Source organism: Brachyistius frenatus, unplaced genomic scaffold, assembly GCF_029030835.1.
Source record: "Brachyistius frenatus isolate BFR_SWC_R1_liver_20210118 unplaced genomic scaffold, ASM2903083v1 Contig_146, whole genome shotgun sequence".
NCBI classification, from domain to species: Eukaryota; Metazoa; Chordata; class Actinopteri; family Embiotocidae; genus Brachyistius; species Brachyistius frenatus.
The window spans coordinates 30779-47758 of record NW_027210745.1 but is presented as its reverse complement, the minus strand read 5'-3'; the positions used below and the strand labels follow the sequence as shown (position 1 = coordinate 47758).

Sequence of the window (16980 nt, the reverse complement as noted above, 5' to 3'; positions counted from 1 at the left end):
AGACCCAGTGAGCCGCAGTCTGACTGTTTATTACTATCAAAGCTGTATTATGATGTAAATATAAAGAGCATAAAGTCAGTTAAAATCGTAAGAAAGGCAGTAAATCACATCAGGATTTGAGTCCATTATGGACACACACTGCAGCTGTATTTTCAAGAAATTGACTGACAGAAGAAACAAAGATGATCAATAAATAGTGGGAACAATTTAAGCTGCAGTATTATCCACCGAGATTGGCTAGCAGGTCGTCAAACTGTTATTGGACGCTTTGGGAGATCAAGTGAGGAAAACAGCTGATGGGAAAAACCCAAGCGTGCAGAAACATAATTTCTCTGCATTACTTAAGACTCAGATTACATCACTATAAAATATAGTGTCCTCCAGTCAGTGATTGAGAGACTCTACAAAGTCATTTTTGTTGGCAAACGTGTCGCCACGAATATTTTTTTGAAATATACATTTACTTCCACCATATACATACTTTGCCACTTTAATTTGGCAACTAATGCAGATAATGTAATGAGCCAGTTTCAAACCTCATTAGTTTGTTAGCCCTTAAAGTGAAGCACTGTGTACTTACGACCTCTAATCCCAAGACACACACGTCTGATTTGTCCCTCCAGACAGCTTCATCTGAATATTATTTTAGCAACCAGAAAACTGAAACTATATTGTATTTACCAAGGAAAAAACAAAGATGTGAGAAAGTTTAAAAAACAACAACAACATTGACATATCCGTTATGTCCAATACATTTTCTCTGCCTCCATATATATATTTTGACCAGTTGGATGGGTCACAACCCCTAGGTTGGAAACCACTTCAAGAGGTAATTCATAGTTTGAGCTTCACGACTCAAGTTAAAGTTTAACTTTCTCTATTTCCTGGCAACAAAGTAAATAAGTCTAAATTTATATTTCAGTGGTTCTCAGCTGGTGGGATGCGGGGCCATTAAGTGGTTGTGTATGTGAAAAAAAAAAGAAGAAAAAAATGAGGGACTTGTATTTTGAAGTCTACAGAACCTCTGATGCTCCACTTTTATTTTGGAAGAAATGTTTCCCATCGAACAGTGCCTTTGCGGTAGACGTTTGTAGCCAATGTGTCGAATGAAAGTAACATTGTCACATCAGTAGTTAGCTCTCGTTTGATCATTTGTGAACAGGTTCAAGATTAGATGAGTCTGATTATCTATTTAATTCAAGACAAGTCTAGCTTTTTATTTTGTATTTCATACAGTTCAATTAAGATCCTTAATGATACGTAAACTAAACAAAAATGTTGAGCCTGAGATTAAACCAGTTGAGAATCGCTGGTCTAAGTATGATTTAAAGATACTGTTCGTGGATTTAACATGAATATGTCATCACTGATAGATGTCTGCCCATCAGCATTTTACATATTTAGATTTTCTGGTCTTTCATTTTTTTTTTTTTACACTAAAAAATTGGAACAAGAACCTCCTACATCATTTACTACTTATTGTTTTTGGCTGCTCATCACATGTTCGTGAGAGCCAGATAATGACGAGTGGACAGGCGGGCTGCGTTTGCGCACAGAAGTGTTTTCTCTGTACCTCATCTGACGAGCCGTTCTCCACCCTGAAGCGTCCTGCCCTCTGAATGGCCCCATCTGCGTCACTGGAGATCAGCTGAGAGGGAGACAGAGAGAGTCAGAGAGGGGAGACGGGTTTAATATTAGGCATCTGATAAACCATGACTTGTGGCAGACAGTAATAAGCAGGTCATAAATACATTAGGGCTGGCTGTGTTCACAGACAAAAAGAGGAACCGCGGCCGACACATCACTTCCATGTGACCGCAGCAGCATGAGTCCTGCTGCAAACATATGAGCAGCCCTTTCTCTTGAATAAATAACCAACATCTCCACACTTCTTTAATCATCAATAATTATTCACATCTCTGCAATAACCTCAATTAGCTGTAAAAAAAAAAAAGAAGAAGTTTTTATTCTCTATTTTCTTTTTTCACTTCCATATGCCAACCCTCTACTTATCGGCCCAATTATCTGCGTCCTGCTGACTCACCTCTCTGCTACGGTGCTGGAGAGGAGACGTTAGGAGAGCAAGATGGGACAGTTAATGGTAGAGAGTGAAACAAGACAGGGCAGAGGACGAGAACACAACGTATCCTGTGTAACATACGACTTACAGAAATGGTTCTTCATCTTGGGAAATATTGAACGCCTCTTCACTTTCCCGCTGAGAGTTACATGAGCTTCATGTGGTGGCTTTGTAAACTCTGATGTTGTTACTCTGAGACAGTGACGTCGTGTTTACGATGCAAACCTTCAGAGAAAAGTCAGAACATTCACATTTGCCATGCGAACAGCAGCCGTCAGTAAATCAAGCCAACGAAGTGCACCGAAACAGCTGAACGATTATCGGATGAATTGCGACGAAGTTCTGTGCAGACATTCGTGTTACCCTCAAAATATTATTTATTACTTCCATTTTTATTTGTAGCCATAATCAAGTCAACGTTTTTGCAGTTTTGAAATTGAACATTTCGACAGCCCTGTTCTTCTCTTAGTACGGTCTTTGGAAACATGATTTAAATGTTGGTATCACCAGCCTTTTATCTTTCTGGTCAGAAAGTCCACATCTGTGTCATCACAAAATACTTTTTAAGGTATTATGTGACCAGCCAGGAGCACTGAAGTTCCTAAAATCCCCGTAAATCCACAATTTATCATTTTGATATGTCTGGTTTTGTGCAGATTAAACAAACGACAACAACAAAAATATGTTAATTTTATTGTTTTTGGACAGAGCCAGGTTAACTGTTTTCCACTGTTTTATGCTAAGATAAGCTAACCATAGCTGCATCTTCATATTTAATGGACAGGCAGTGGTATTTATCTTCTCATAGCAACAAAGCTAATTTACATTATTTCCAAAATATCCAACTATTCTTTTCAATTTTCTTTGCCAGACTTATGAGAAATACATGCGGCAAATTAAATTACAATACTTGCAAATCATTTCTATTGGGTTTATGTGTCTGTCCATCTGATCCAATTATAAAACAAAACGTCTAACATGTTTGTGAATAATTAAAGATCAATACGTTTCATTGATAGCTCAACAGCAATCGGTCAAATGTTTAGTCAGTCAGTGTTGCTGCTCTTCACCATCCGAAAAGCCCCCTTCAATCTATTCTCTTCACGTCCCCATTTCCTTCTTAACCCCTCAACGCCATCCCAATGAATGATGTTTTGTTGCCAGGCAACGGACCAAAGACTATCTCCTCCCTTGCTTCTGTTTCTCCTCCCCCTGCCTCTTTTTTTTCCTCTGCATCTTTGCCCTTCGCTCTTTGACCCTCTTGAGTGTCGTGCTCTGTTTTGCTCCCCTCGCCAACAGAGGTCTCCGCTCTGCCAATGTGTTTTAAAAAAAAAAAAAGTAAAAAAAAAAAAAAGAAGAGCTCTGGCATGGCAGTTTATCCCTGTGCACACTGGGATATGTCCAGATGGCCTGAACTGGTCTGGAGAAGCCAAGAAAAGAGATGATGGAAAACATGCTCCTAAGAGAGAAGGACTGAACACAGAAAGCTGAAGTCTGAGTGTAATTTATTTCCTCCACAATAAAATTAAACAATTATTTTCATTAATGTGCCAATTGTTTTTTCGATTGATTGTTTAACCCATAAAACATCCAAAGTGATGTCTTCAACTGTCTTGAATTATCTGAAAAGCTGTCCTAAAGTTGAAAGATGTTCAGTTTACAATGATATAAATCAGAGAAAGCATTCTGTATTGAAAACCAAGTTTTAAATTTTTCATGTTAAAGACATATCCAGAATATGTTTAAAACCACGACACTAATGTGCACAGAAACATACTCATTACCTCAGAGGCATCATGATAAACTAATAACTAAAACGATGTTCTGAATGGCTTGAGAGAGCCCGTGCAAAACTAAGGAGGGCACAATGTTTTTCAGTTTGGAAAGTGGGTGGTGCACCCCATTCAGCAGCTCATTAGATCATGTCAGACAGTACACTGACAAAGAAGAGTGATGAGGGAGCACTTATCATGCAGAGAGAGAGAGAGAGAGAGACGAAGGGTTAAAGTCCATTCAAAACATTCCTGTGGGTAAGTGAGGATAAAAGGCGAGCGCTTTACATCCTGAATAAAATCATTAATAACTGTCACTCTGACTTTATTGTTCGAGCTAAATTAAATCTGATATGCAGTACTGTAGCTGGGGGACTGGTGCAAAGCTCTTTAATGAAATTTTGCAACCTTAGCTTGGCTGAAGTTGGGTTTGGAGGAGGAACGCTGTGACGTAAATAAATAGTTACGAAGTTTTTATTTGCATGTCACGCTAAAAAGACCCTCTATCGGTTACAACGTTATCTGCTGCTAGTTGAAATAATAGTACACCTTATACAAAAGGACAAAAATGAAATGCTCCAAGGTTAAAGTAAATCCTGAAGTATTTCTCCCCCTTTGAACTTTCTTCAAGTAACCGAACAACCTAAATAAATAAACCTTAACATTTCACATGTGAATGGCCAACTAAATCTTTGTGCATCAGCCAAATCAGTATTTACCCTCGATCATAAGGTATTACAGGGCGCCCAGTCAAAGAGGCAAAACAAAGACGAAACATAACTCATTTCATATCTGTGAAAGAGGAAATGAAACATATTAATAGTAAAAGGGTGAGGAAACGCAAATGGTTAACCGTACTGCAGGTTTAAAAAAAACTACAACTCAGAAGGTGTTTATTTGGTGACTCGACAGGTCAGCTATTACCTGCAGTCGTATTAGTGGGGTTATGATTGGAGCAGAGGCAGCTTTTAAGTTAAAAACTGTTCCTCAATCCTTACTCCGATGAGAACTACATTCGAGTTTGTCAACTGTAACGCCAAGAAAAATGCAAAGAAAGAAACAACATAGTGGCGCACATGTATACGACGTATTTTCGGACAGTTTTTTTTTAATGTGAAAAATGTCTTTACCTGAATCTGTGATTCCAAGCAAAAGCGTAACAAAACAAAAGGTGTTATACCGACATCAAGGTGTGTTTTCAACTGAAGAATATTGTGATGAAAAACATCAATAAATATTCAATATATCGCTGATTTCACCCGCCCCTAATGTGCACACAAGGGAAGCACTGGCTGCATTCGCTCCCTACGGTGCACTGTATATAATGAGATAATAAAATCCAACAGATAGAGAGCCAAGCGTATTTACTGCAGGTGTGAAGCTCTGATAAACAACAGGAGGTTTCTGTGCAATAATTGGCTGTGTTTTAAGAGATGCCGCAGAAAATAATGCGCTCCCTCCTTTCGTCTGCACATTAATAGGCCTGGAAGCAAATATATTTTCTGCATGTTTCCAAGCGTGGCGGTGTATGTGCCTGCGTTTATGTGCGAGTGAATGAGCTTTGCTACTCCGGTAAAATCCGTGTTTGTGTGCAGAAAATGGAAAGTAAATGTCGAAGCTGGAGGCCTCCATCTCCCTCCATTTCTCCTGCCTCCTGCAACATTAACTGTCCAATCGCAGGATAATGGAGGGGAAACCAATGCAGCATTCAGACAGAGCAATGCACTGCCTCCCTAGTGTGTGTGTGTGTGTGTGTGTGTGTGTGTGTGTGTGTGTGTGTGTGTGTGTGTGTGTGTGTGCGGCTGCATGCGAGAAAGAAAACGCTTTCAGTATTAAATGTGCGTTTAGGTAAGTGTTTGTGCTGCAGTGTGTGAATAGGCTTTCTGCTGTTTTTTGAGGTGAAAGAATGAAAAATGTCAGGAGAAAGGCGAGATTAAGCTCTCCGGGGAGTCTGTGAGTGTGTGTTTGTCTAAGCGCACACACACACACACACACACACACACACACATATGCATCACACAGCCACTGCTTCTAAATCATGCAACAGAAGAGTGGCAAAGAAGGAAAAGCTGCACTCCAACGATTCCCCCTGGGCGGGGAGGCGGGAGGGAGGCAGACGAGAGGTAACAGTGGAGAAGGGGGAGCCGTTATGCTTCTACGGTTTAACAAACAACCCATAAACCACCTTGCCACTACAGTGGAGTAATATGGGGTGGAGGAAAAAAAAAAAAAAAAAAAAGAGACACCCCAACATATATAGAGAGAGGGGCAGGATGAAGGATGAGGCCAATGGGGAAGGGAGGCAAAGAGCGATGTGTGATGACAACAAAAAGCCGAATGATACAAGAATAATAGCCGTCTCCAGGATGCGTAAGCCCAGGGGAAAAGGGCAGAGGCTTCACAGACGGCGCAAGCTCACACTCTCCTCTGCACACACACTCAAACAGTTACCATTTTAGGGCATGACTTGAACATTTCACAAACACAATCGAGCTCACGGCGTACTCATAGAGCCTCTGATTTCCCCAAGGCCCACGGGACAAAGGAGCGCTACACTGCAGAGGGAGGTGTGTGTGTGTGTGTGTGTGTGTGTGTGTGTGTGTGTGTGTGTGTGTGTGTGTGTGTGTGTGTGTGTGTGTGTGTGTGTGTGTGTGTGTGTGTGTCAAGGGTATTAAATCAATACTTTTGTGACTGCTGATAGATAATTTATCTCATCAGTGGTCCTTCGCATGCACACTCACAAACCTCAAAGAAGGCAGAACAGGAGAGGAAGTGGAAGAGGGTGAGGAGGGAGGAAGAAGAGAGGCAGGTGCAGAGTCTGAGAGGAGATATGAAAAAGCGACAAGGAGGAAATTAAGAAGCAGATGAAGAGTTGAGGAAGAGAGGATGGGAGAAAAATCTGGAAAACAAAGAGGAATAAAGAAAAAGGGGAACGTTAAACAGACTAAAAGGGAAGAATCGAAGGAATCACGAAAACACATGCTCTTCTTTTTCCCATCTTCTTAGTCTCCATTGACTTAAGACATCTCCATGAAATCTCTATGTTGTGCTTCACAGATGCAAAGTGGGATGGGCTACTTTAGGCGCCTCTGGAAGTAAAAGTCCCATTCATTTGTCCCATAGAAAATGTTCCATAACAGAACTCACAAATGAAGCACTTCTAAGACTCAGATCTGTACGAAACACTCCCATCAGTACAAAAGACGCATTGGAAATGATATATATGAAATACTCTATGCTATAGGACTGTGTGCATTAAACATTGGTAGGTTGGAGTTATCGTTGCATGTTGTGCTGGTACACAACAGAATCTGAGAGATGTATAGGCATAAATATCTCAGTGTTTCACACAGACTGTCCAGTGACTCAGACGATCCAGAATAAAAATATTGTAGCTGAATTTAGAGAAGGAAGTGAAGTGTGGGAAAGAGATACAAAATGCTTCTCACCGTCTTTTCCAAAACTTTTCTATCTCGTCTTCCTGATCATGTTTTATTGATGGGTGGATTATAAGATTTTAGTGGTCAAATCACCACCAGCTAATAAATCAGTTTTATGATTTCTTACAGGAGATTCAGATGACTCAGGTCGCTGCTATCGGCCTCCATCCATTTATGTCCCTTAACTTTATACCTCTCTCTCACCACTCTAGCTTTGTGCTTTTTGTGCATGTATCTCTGGCTCCAGAGATTCATGTTTCTGATCTGCGGTTACTGTCCCAGACAACTCGCTAATGTTTACTGTTTGTAGTCTCTCTCTGCTGTTCTTTTCTCTCTCTGCTCTCCCCTCATCTCAATCGGTCGAGGCAGATGGCCGCCCACCTCTGAACCTGGTTCTGTCTGGTTTCTTTGTGTTAAAAGGTAGTTTTTCCCTCCTGAAGCTAAAGCTTAAACCCCAACAGTTACAACCAGAGAGGCAGGATCTGGAAACAGATGATCTGAACCATGCAGTAATATCCAGATCTCCTCTTTCCGGATCCTGAATGAACTGATCCTTCTAACAAATATTGACTCTGTAGTCAAAGCCAGATTCATCTGTGCCACAGATGTCCATTGTGTTTTTAGAAATTTTAAAAACAAATTTTATAACAACAATGGAGCTCTTTGGCACAGAAATAAGCTATATCAGGCTGCGGGTAGACAGACTGGTCTTGTTGGTATCATTTAATTGTTGGTTTGGGTCATTTGTTGAAGTTGTTAACAAAAAGAACTACAATCACTGGCTTATGGTCAAGTTGCAGTTTACAGTTATATCTGTCCAGAGTCAAATGGTGAAAACTTAAGTAATTTTTCCAATAAAGCTGATTTTGTTAAGCACAAAGTTGCAGCGATGACAGCAGACATTGCTTCAAACATGGACCTTGCTCCAAAGAATTGATAGACTTTTATGTGAAAATTTGCCAGTTAGCGCATGAAGTCTGGAGTTATGGCCATAAAATGTGTTTTGTGAGGTGACTTTTGACCTTCTAAATCCAATCAGTTCGTCCTCTGTACTAAATTAACATTCGTGCTAAAAAAAAAAAGAGAGTCCCTCAAGGAGTTCCTGAGATATGGCAATCACGAGAATGGGACATGAGTACGTACATTTGTAATCGAGCAACACGGGTGATGACTAATCTAATGACAGGGACTGAAGACATCGGGCCACCCACCCGAGAGCCCTGCTGATGGGTGCAGCAGCTTTGAGGGCCCTCAGGAGTGGGCAGATGCTGCAGTGAAGCCCTGGATCACAGAGCTCAGCGGCAGAGCGCCATGCATCAGCTGCTTTAATAGATGATTAGTTATGTGTCAGAGAAAATAGGAAGAGGGGGGACAGATGGGGAGACAAGAGTAAGAGGGAGGGGGTTTAATAAATTTAAATAGGCATGTTTGGATAAGCACTCACTGTGACACAAACTTCAAATTATTTCTAAAAGAGGCTGATTAAGTCGCAGGCTTTTTAAAAATATCAATTACTTTCAAATGAGACTGAAAAATTTGACAAGAATTGTTTTATTTCTGAAATCTTGTATGAAGCACGCAGGGGAAGGTGACAAAATGGCTGCATCTAAACGAGAGTAATTGTCAGAAAAATAAGAAAACAAATCAAAGAAGCCTCAGAGGAGTAACAACAGGCTCTGGTTTCCACCAAGCTGTAGTCAAGCTGTGACTGGATCCTGCAGCTGCAGGAAAGTGTTATAAACACAAACAATAGAGCTGCGACTGAAAAAAACTCAACTGACTCCGAGTACGGAAACCAAAATAAGACGAGTGTTTCTGCACAGGTAGTCTCTCAGAAAATGCTCTGATCATTTCAAAAAGTGACCTCATTTATTCTGGAGTTTGTCAGTTTGCAAAAAAGTTTGCATGTAAGTGATGAATACCACCAACTCAGTGGCTCCAGTTATGACTCATGAGGATGAACTCCTAAGTTTTGACATTTCAGAAAGCCATTATCACATCTGTCTGTTTTAACAATGAGCAAAAGAAGATAATAACTGATTGATTGGCTTGTTTTTGGGCTGATGTGTGAATTTAACCAATCTATTGCCAGGGCTCGCATCTAAACATCCAAATCTTCCACCAAAACAAAAGCGCTATCTCTGCATCCTATTAGCGCCGCCCAACAAACAAGAAACAAGCAGAGCTAGCTAAGTGAGATTAGTTAGCAACATTATTGGCATGTTGCTGCTATAACTGAGACGATACAAGTTCTGCTAATGTTACACATAAACCTTTCAATGCCTGCATGACAAAAATAAAGCAAGAATAAAATGTGTCAGTTTGCTATCATCTTGTAATTATCATTTGTGGCCACGGAGGCCGCTGTTCAGCTAAAGTTATATAGTTAATAAACAAACAAGCAGATGCAGTCACACACACACACACAGTGTGACGCACACACTCAGAGTGGGAATAAATTCAATGTGACAGTGCAGTCAAAGGCCTCTGAGGCAGTGACAGTAACACTGGTAGGCAGGTGGGAGTGGAGCCGTCTGCTCACCAGTCGCTGTGCAAGACTGACAGCTAACTTCTCAACACAGTGTCTCACTCTCTCACACACACACAGACACACAGACACAGACACACAGACAGACACCCCCCCCCCCACACACACACACACACACCATTTCTGACAGTAGTCTCAGTCGCATTCATTGCTGTGCACTGCGGCACACCAAACAGCACGGAGCCGAGACAAACACGCATGTCCAACCACAGTAACAATCAACATGAGACTGTTTGTCCGAAGGGTTTCATCCTCAACACCGCCAACCTTTGTTTTTTTTGGGTTTTTTTCCTGTGTGTTATACAACATAGCTTCAACCTCATCATCACCACCTTCATCTCCGGGCCTCAAATAAAGACACTTTAAAAACATTGCCACCCTTTCCAAGTTGTCGTGTCAGGATGAAACGGATTTTTATTACGTTTTTTTTTTTTTTTTTTTTAAAGTAAACTGTGGAGTTTGTCACTGTTGAAGAGGCATGATGGAGTGGGAGTTTGTTGTGTTTTCTATCAACGCAGATGACATCATTAAGTATTTTTTGCTGACTTGTGGGGACAAGCATTTACAAAATATAGGTCTCAGAGAGTGTGTTGGCACAAAGGATAACAGGAACATCACTTGTGTTGACTACAGTGATTGGGGCAAGTAATACGGGCCAAACAGCCAGTGTTTGTGTGTGTGTGTGTGTGTGTGTGTGTGTGTGTGTGTGTGTGTGTGTGTGTGTGTGTGTGTGTGTGTGTGTGTGTGTGTGTGTGTGTGTGTGCGTGCGTGCATCAGCAGGATATTGATTTTCTTCTTTGGTGTAGTTATTGAATTAAACTTCCTACTTTGTTTACTATTTTTTCTATGTAACAAACAGGCCCTCTGGCACCTAATAAGACAACCACACACACCCCCACTTAAAAGTTTGAGGATACATTTTAATGACTCTGGTAATCGAGTTAACCTTTCTGCAGTTCCACCACAAGCTCAAAGTTTCCAGTCATCTCAAGTGCATTTGTATTTGGGAAAAAAAAAAAAGTCCTTTATTTCATCATAAAGTACACGTTTTATTATCAAATGTATTCAGAACAGAGTTTTGACTTCATAAGCCTGCTGAAATGTATCCGGATCCTACACAGCTCTATAATGTCAGAAGTGTGTACATGGACTAAAGCGAATCATATCGGTACATTGTCGAGGTTCCTACTGCCACCGCCGCCGCGATGCCAGAAATAAAACAGACCGAGTGGCAAGGTGAGTCACGGCTCTGCTTATGCCGGTCTCTCTTATTAGGGAGACCCCGCTTGGAGTCATTATCTCCCAGTTATGTCGAGACGCTCAAAAACATGCTCTTTAAAGCAGTGGAACAGACTGCAGTCAATGTCATGTTCAGAAAACAGACAACACAAACAGTGAAGTGATTTGGAGGCATAACAGCGAGGTACATACTGAGGTCACTTCAACTCTTCTGCACAGCAGGAAAAAGGGTCACACAGTGGTCATTAACTCTGTTTACTAAAATACTTCTTTTGAATATAAAGTGATACAAACTACTGTTTTATGTGGAGTGTCTACTGTTTCCCATTTAGCATGTGGAGACAAATGAAGATTATAATTTAATGCTTTTAAGACAAAAATATAAATAAATGTAAAACTATTTCTACACAAAAATGGCACACAGAGACATTCTAGGATATTTAGAGGTATAAATATATTAAATGTAATATATAATATGTATCATGTGTAAATACATATGTATTTTGGTACATGTAGCTGTGTAAAGTTTACATTGGCGTGACACTTGCTAGTGAGAGCGCTTGTCTTATTTTTCTGTGTTTCTCTCATAAATTATGATTGACAGACTGGCAGCACAATTTTCAAACTAATTTCCTTTCCATACGACACATTTTAGGGACAAATTACTCAATGAAAATAAAACTGAAAGGATTTAGTATTTTTAATTGAACGATAAACTGACAGTCTGGAAATATCACGCAGTCAGAACATTTAGACTATCGTGTCGAGAAATAAAGATTACAGAACATAAAACAAAATATTTAAATGATTTAGTAGAACAAGAAAAATATTGTTAGGAAATATCTTGGTGGCTTTTCAAACATTCCTTTAGGGAGCCGTGCTTGGAAATTTTGAGACTAAAAGTAAATCTAAGAGTAAATTCTCTTTGCAGGTCGTCGTGGCAGCTTCATAAAAGGGCAGCTGGGTTCATAAATCTGCCTTTTCCTGTCACGTTAGTGCAGCATTCAGCTGTAAAGGAGAGCTGAGCATTTTAGGTTTAGCCTGGAGGAGCAAAGCTTCAAACACCTGGAGTCACTGAAAACACATTTTCCAAACAAACAAATGAATACTGGTTCTTTCCCAAATTAGCATCAGTTTCAGCTGGTAACAGGCTAACCTTCATCCTTCTTTGCTAAGCTAAACAAGTGTGAGTGCAGGTGAAGCACAAACTAACACTCTGCCCCTGTGTCTCCAAATGTGCACTTAACTTTTGCAAAGTACTTAAAGTGCAAAGTGTGTTCACACTGTCAAGCATGGGAACATTCCTTACACTATAAGTACCTGATTGTTCCCTTTATACTCGTCCGCAAATTGAGTGTGAAATGATGGACACTTCTCACCCTTAATGGTCGCCATCATGTTCACACAGCGGAAAGAGAGGGACCACTGACCTATTTTGCAGCAGCCAAGGAAACGGCAGCTGTTGTCGAACACAAGTTGAACACGTCCACACAGTAGTGTATATTTTTCACCAAGCATCACAATAATTCTGTTGCATAGCAGTTTTTTCCATGTTTATTGTGTGTGTGAAACATTTTTAGGTAAACAATGACAGAAGACATGTTGACAGGTGATGCATTCAAATGTTCCCGTTATTTCCGCTGCGTGCAGAACAGCTGTGTGCGATTTCAGACAAAACTACCCAGTCGAAAACTCACGCACGACACAAATAGGTGTACCGACAGCCACAGCGGTAAAAGTCTGCGGAGAGCTTTGACCTCAACACTGTCGTCTTTGCTGGAAGCAGCTCAGCCCATGTCGATCTCACACCACGGATGAAGCCAGAGCGTCATCTGCTCCGCTGCAGTGACAGACTGGTAGACGTGGACCGAAGCACCTCAGACGAAAAGATTCCAGAAAGAGAAAGCAAACAAAAAACAAAACAAAAAAATCCCACTTCAGAAATGTGAGGACAATTTAACGATTCTTCTCAGGAAATGTCAGGTGCTAATATCATGCCTACACCATACCAGACAGGACACACACATCCGGCACTGTCAACACAAGGAGCTGTTTGTGGGCTAAAAGGCATCGAGACCAGAATTTCCACCGACTCTTTCCCGACCTTTGCACAAGCTTCCCCCGGAGACGTCCCGCCTTAAACAGCGTGAGCGCCAGACTGGACAAAAACACTTTCCCTCGTACGTGCACATAAGCAATCGTATTTATTCTCCCACAGCAAAACAAAGACTTAATTTCACTGCAGGGTCAAGGACCGGAGATAAAATGCAAGCTTGGCAACATGTGGTTATCCTCCCCGAGGTTGTTCCTGAAGATCAACCCGGGTTTATCGGGCCCTGTCGTTAATTTTCCACTATCCACTTCATCTTCTATTAAAATGTACCACAAAACCAATTATCCCATCAGGAGCTGCTGTGTCTTAAAAACAATCCTTTCCCGTATGTTTTTGATTCTTACCCTAGACTAAAACTTCTACATGTACACTTAAAGAGACTCAAATAGTAGCTCTGAATGAGCTAACTATCTAGCCAACATCAAGGCACCTATAATGTCGCTTGTTGTCTGATTTAAACTACTCAGCTTGTAGAGGAAGTCGTTAGTGGTTCTGTTGCGGTAAATGTAAACGGTAAATGTCCAAACTAAAAAAAATGCACAAAGCAAGAAAGTTCTTGTCATATTTAAGGAAAAGTTGCGAATTAAACATATTTGCTTTCTTGCCGAGTGTCTGATGAAAAGATTGACATCACACCGAGTACAGTAGATATGCCACCAACGAATTAGCTTAGCTTAGCATTCAGACTGACAGGAGGGTGATAGAGCTGAACTGGCACCGGCTTTGTCACCGTGAGGTTTCCAGGCAACCAGTGAAGACTCCAGGAAGTCAACGCACGGCAAAATTAATCTTATCGTTTTGGTTTTGCATCACTGTCTGTGTTGATTCGTGATCTTACAGGTGCTGGTGGGAGAACTGAGCCAGGCCGGCTTGCTTCCTCCTGCCTCCGGTCTTTATGATAAACTAAGCAAACCTCCTGATCCGTTCTTATTAGCAGGATGTCGTTCATCACTGCTTTCCAAAACTGTGATCAAGAAATTAGCATTACTGATCTGCCACTACAGCGGTAACCGTTCGATGAGGATTAAAGTTAATAATATATTGACTTTACCACAAAATATTTGGATTAAGGCTGGGAAAAGATTCTGGTCACATTTCAAAAGACAATAATCTTAACTGTTGAAGGCAGAGTGGTTATGAACATCCAGCCTAACCTCTTCTGTAAAAGGTTTTCTGGCACTAACATCACATAACATCCACCTTTCTTTCACATATTAGACCATCATTGCTAACAAGGCCCGGGAAGCTACATTCTTTGAAGGAATGAGTCAACCACAATTCTGATAGTGGTTAAATTAATAAGTTAATACATTTATGAAAACATTGAGCATGGAGCAAGTTAAAACATTTATGGGTTCCAGCATCCTAAATATGAGGATTTGCAGCTTTTCTCCGTTTCATGTTATTGGAAATTAAATATCTTTCAGGTTTAAACTGGGCTCTGATAAGGTGTTATGGGCTATATTTACTATTATGATACATTTTATGTATATAGCCACTCATAAATCTGTAATTTATTGCTTTTCTATTATTATATTATTATATTCTATTATTTTATTCTATTGTTTCTATTATTGTCTTATTGCTTCTGTATGTATGCTGCTGTAGCGAAAAAATTAATAAATACCTACCTACCTAATAGATGAAAATTAATTATTAGTGACAGCCATCTATAAAGACAAAAGGACCCGTTGTCTCTAGCCTCAAACTTGAGGTGTTTACATTGTTTTTGCAATCTTTTCACCGATTATAGTCATATACTAATATATTATGTCTTCGTATCTAATACTTAATCCAACATGATGGATCACAGAAGACCTTCCAGCTCGCCACACATAGAAAAAAATATAAATTTCTAGGTGCAGCAGAGATAAAAAAATAAAATTTTAAAAAAGACGAGAGGACGCCGTTGATCAGATCGAACGCTGCACATGTTGAATGCAAAAAAGGAACCGACGCCTCAAATCGTTCTTTGAATATTGAAGCTATTAGTGACCTCATCCTGCTTCACACACTGGATCCTGCTCCCTCACTTCCTCTTTCTCCAACTCACACCTTCGCACAGCAGCACTGTGTGTAGTGTCAGTCTGCTGGTGCCGATATTCAGCGTGTGGTTTCTCCTCAGCACTAATCTGTTGCACACGTGTTACGCGGCACTCATGTACGAACCCACAATATGTCCTGGTAGGAAGTACGATCGCAGCATGACAACCCGAGGACTTCCTGTCCCTCTGGGCTATCGGGGTGTACAGACTCAGCTTACACACACACACACTTCTCCTCAACAACAATGACTCAACAGCTTAGTAATCAACCACGAAGACACACACTGTCTTTACACCAGCAGCGTCAAAACAAAACAAATGAAGTTTGGAGGCTCGGCAGCGAGCGGAGCGCCCATTGTGAGCCACGCTGGCAGAGCACATCGCCGGACCACACCCAGTACGTCATGACTCATCAGTCAAACCCCCCCTCCCCCCTTCTGTTGTCCATCCATGCCAACAGAAAAGAGGGGAAGGCAGCGAGAGAAAGAGAGAGACAAAGAGCGGGAGGGGGAGATCATCAGGAGAAGAATCAATGAGGAGGATGAGGAGAGAGAGGAGAGAGAGGATGAGGACACACTCACGCTGAGACACAAAGAGAGCAGCGAGCAAATGAGTGCGTTGTGGGTGGGACTCACCAGCTCGACCGAACCATAGTGTTTCCTGCTGAAGTCTCCACGCCTGCAGCCCAAGTCCTCCGAGGCAGAGCTGGAACAGAAAAAGGCACGGTCAGACACGTGGCCCGTTGGCCCTCCACCACACCACATACACAGCACATACATAAAGTTACGTCACTCATACACAAGTGGAAGTGGCTGCATCTGCTTTCCTCCCGTCTCTTTATCTCAGTAATCTCACTCTGTCTTCTTGATCAACGGACGCTTTATTCACACTGGTCTTCCTTTCTTTTCTTTCTGTCTTTCTCGGACTCCTTCCTGTCGCTGTGGCGGGGCCCCCGGTGGCATGGGGAGCGGCGGCGGCCAACCCAGTTCTGATTGAGACGTGGATCCTGATTAAATTAAGCTCGAGTGATAGATGGGGACTGGTCGGGAGAGCGGACTGCTGGTCAAGTGGCCAAATGGCACACGCAGAGTAGATACAGTCACAAATACATTAAAAGAAAGCAGCACACGCACCAAGCGACAACAGGTTATGATGTCACTCATTGGTTCGTCGCCATCTTGCCATGTTGAAGCCAGATGTGACCATATTTGGGCGAGCTGGGGAGGAGCGAACGGCAGATTTGATTAGGAACCCGAGAGGAAATTATTCCCCGCCCACTGATAGCGGAAACCTGACTGCACCACGGGCCTGTCAATCAAACAGACACGCCCCCATAAACACGGCCGTTTTAAGGCCTATTTTGTAGAAAACTACTGAGAAGCTAATAACACCCACATAATTGTGGAAAAAATGTATTGACTTCACATTTTGGCTTCAGAGCCAGAGGCTACGTCCACTTATATATACAGTCTATGACCGCACATGAGGAACATAAATAATGAGTTTTCCTTTTTGAAAAATCCAACTACGCTACTTTTTAGATTTCAATAAAGTTAGCTTTAGTATTAAGTAAGGCAATAATTTGACATTTTATAAAACTAAACTTTGATAAAATGATCAACTCAAATATCCTGTCTGAAATTAGCTGCACAGCTAAAAGCAGCAGTCATTTAGCTTAGCATAGCGTAAAGGCTGGAAATAAAAGGAACTGGCTAACTGCAAAGTTTAACATGGCATATTTTT

General features: G+C 41.2%; 1 protein-coding gene across 4 annotated transcripts in view; it reads right to left on the bottom strand.

The window, feature by feature from the left end:
• garnl3 (GTPase activating Rap/RanGAP domain like 3) overlaps nucleotides 1–16980 on the bottom strand; it is a 71460-nt gene that overhangs the window by 31883 nt on the left and 22597 nt on the right. For all 4 annotated transcript variants that reach the window (XM_069715633.1, XM_069715629.1, XM_069715631.1 and 1 more), the window contains exons 2-3: nucleotides 15873–15942; nucleotides 1574–1648 (exon numbers count right to left, since the gene is read on the bottom strand). In XM_069715633.1, the coding sequence (XP_069571734.1) occupies nucleotides 1574–1648; nucleotides 15873–15942 (145 nt within the window). The remainder of the gene's footprint in view (nucleotides 1–1573; nucleotides 1649–15872; nucleotides 15943–16980) is intronic.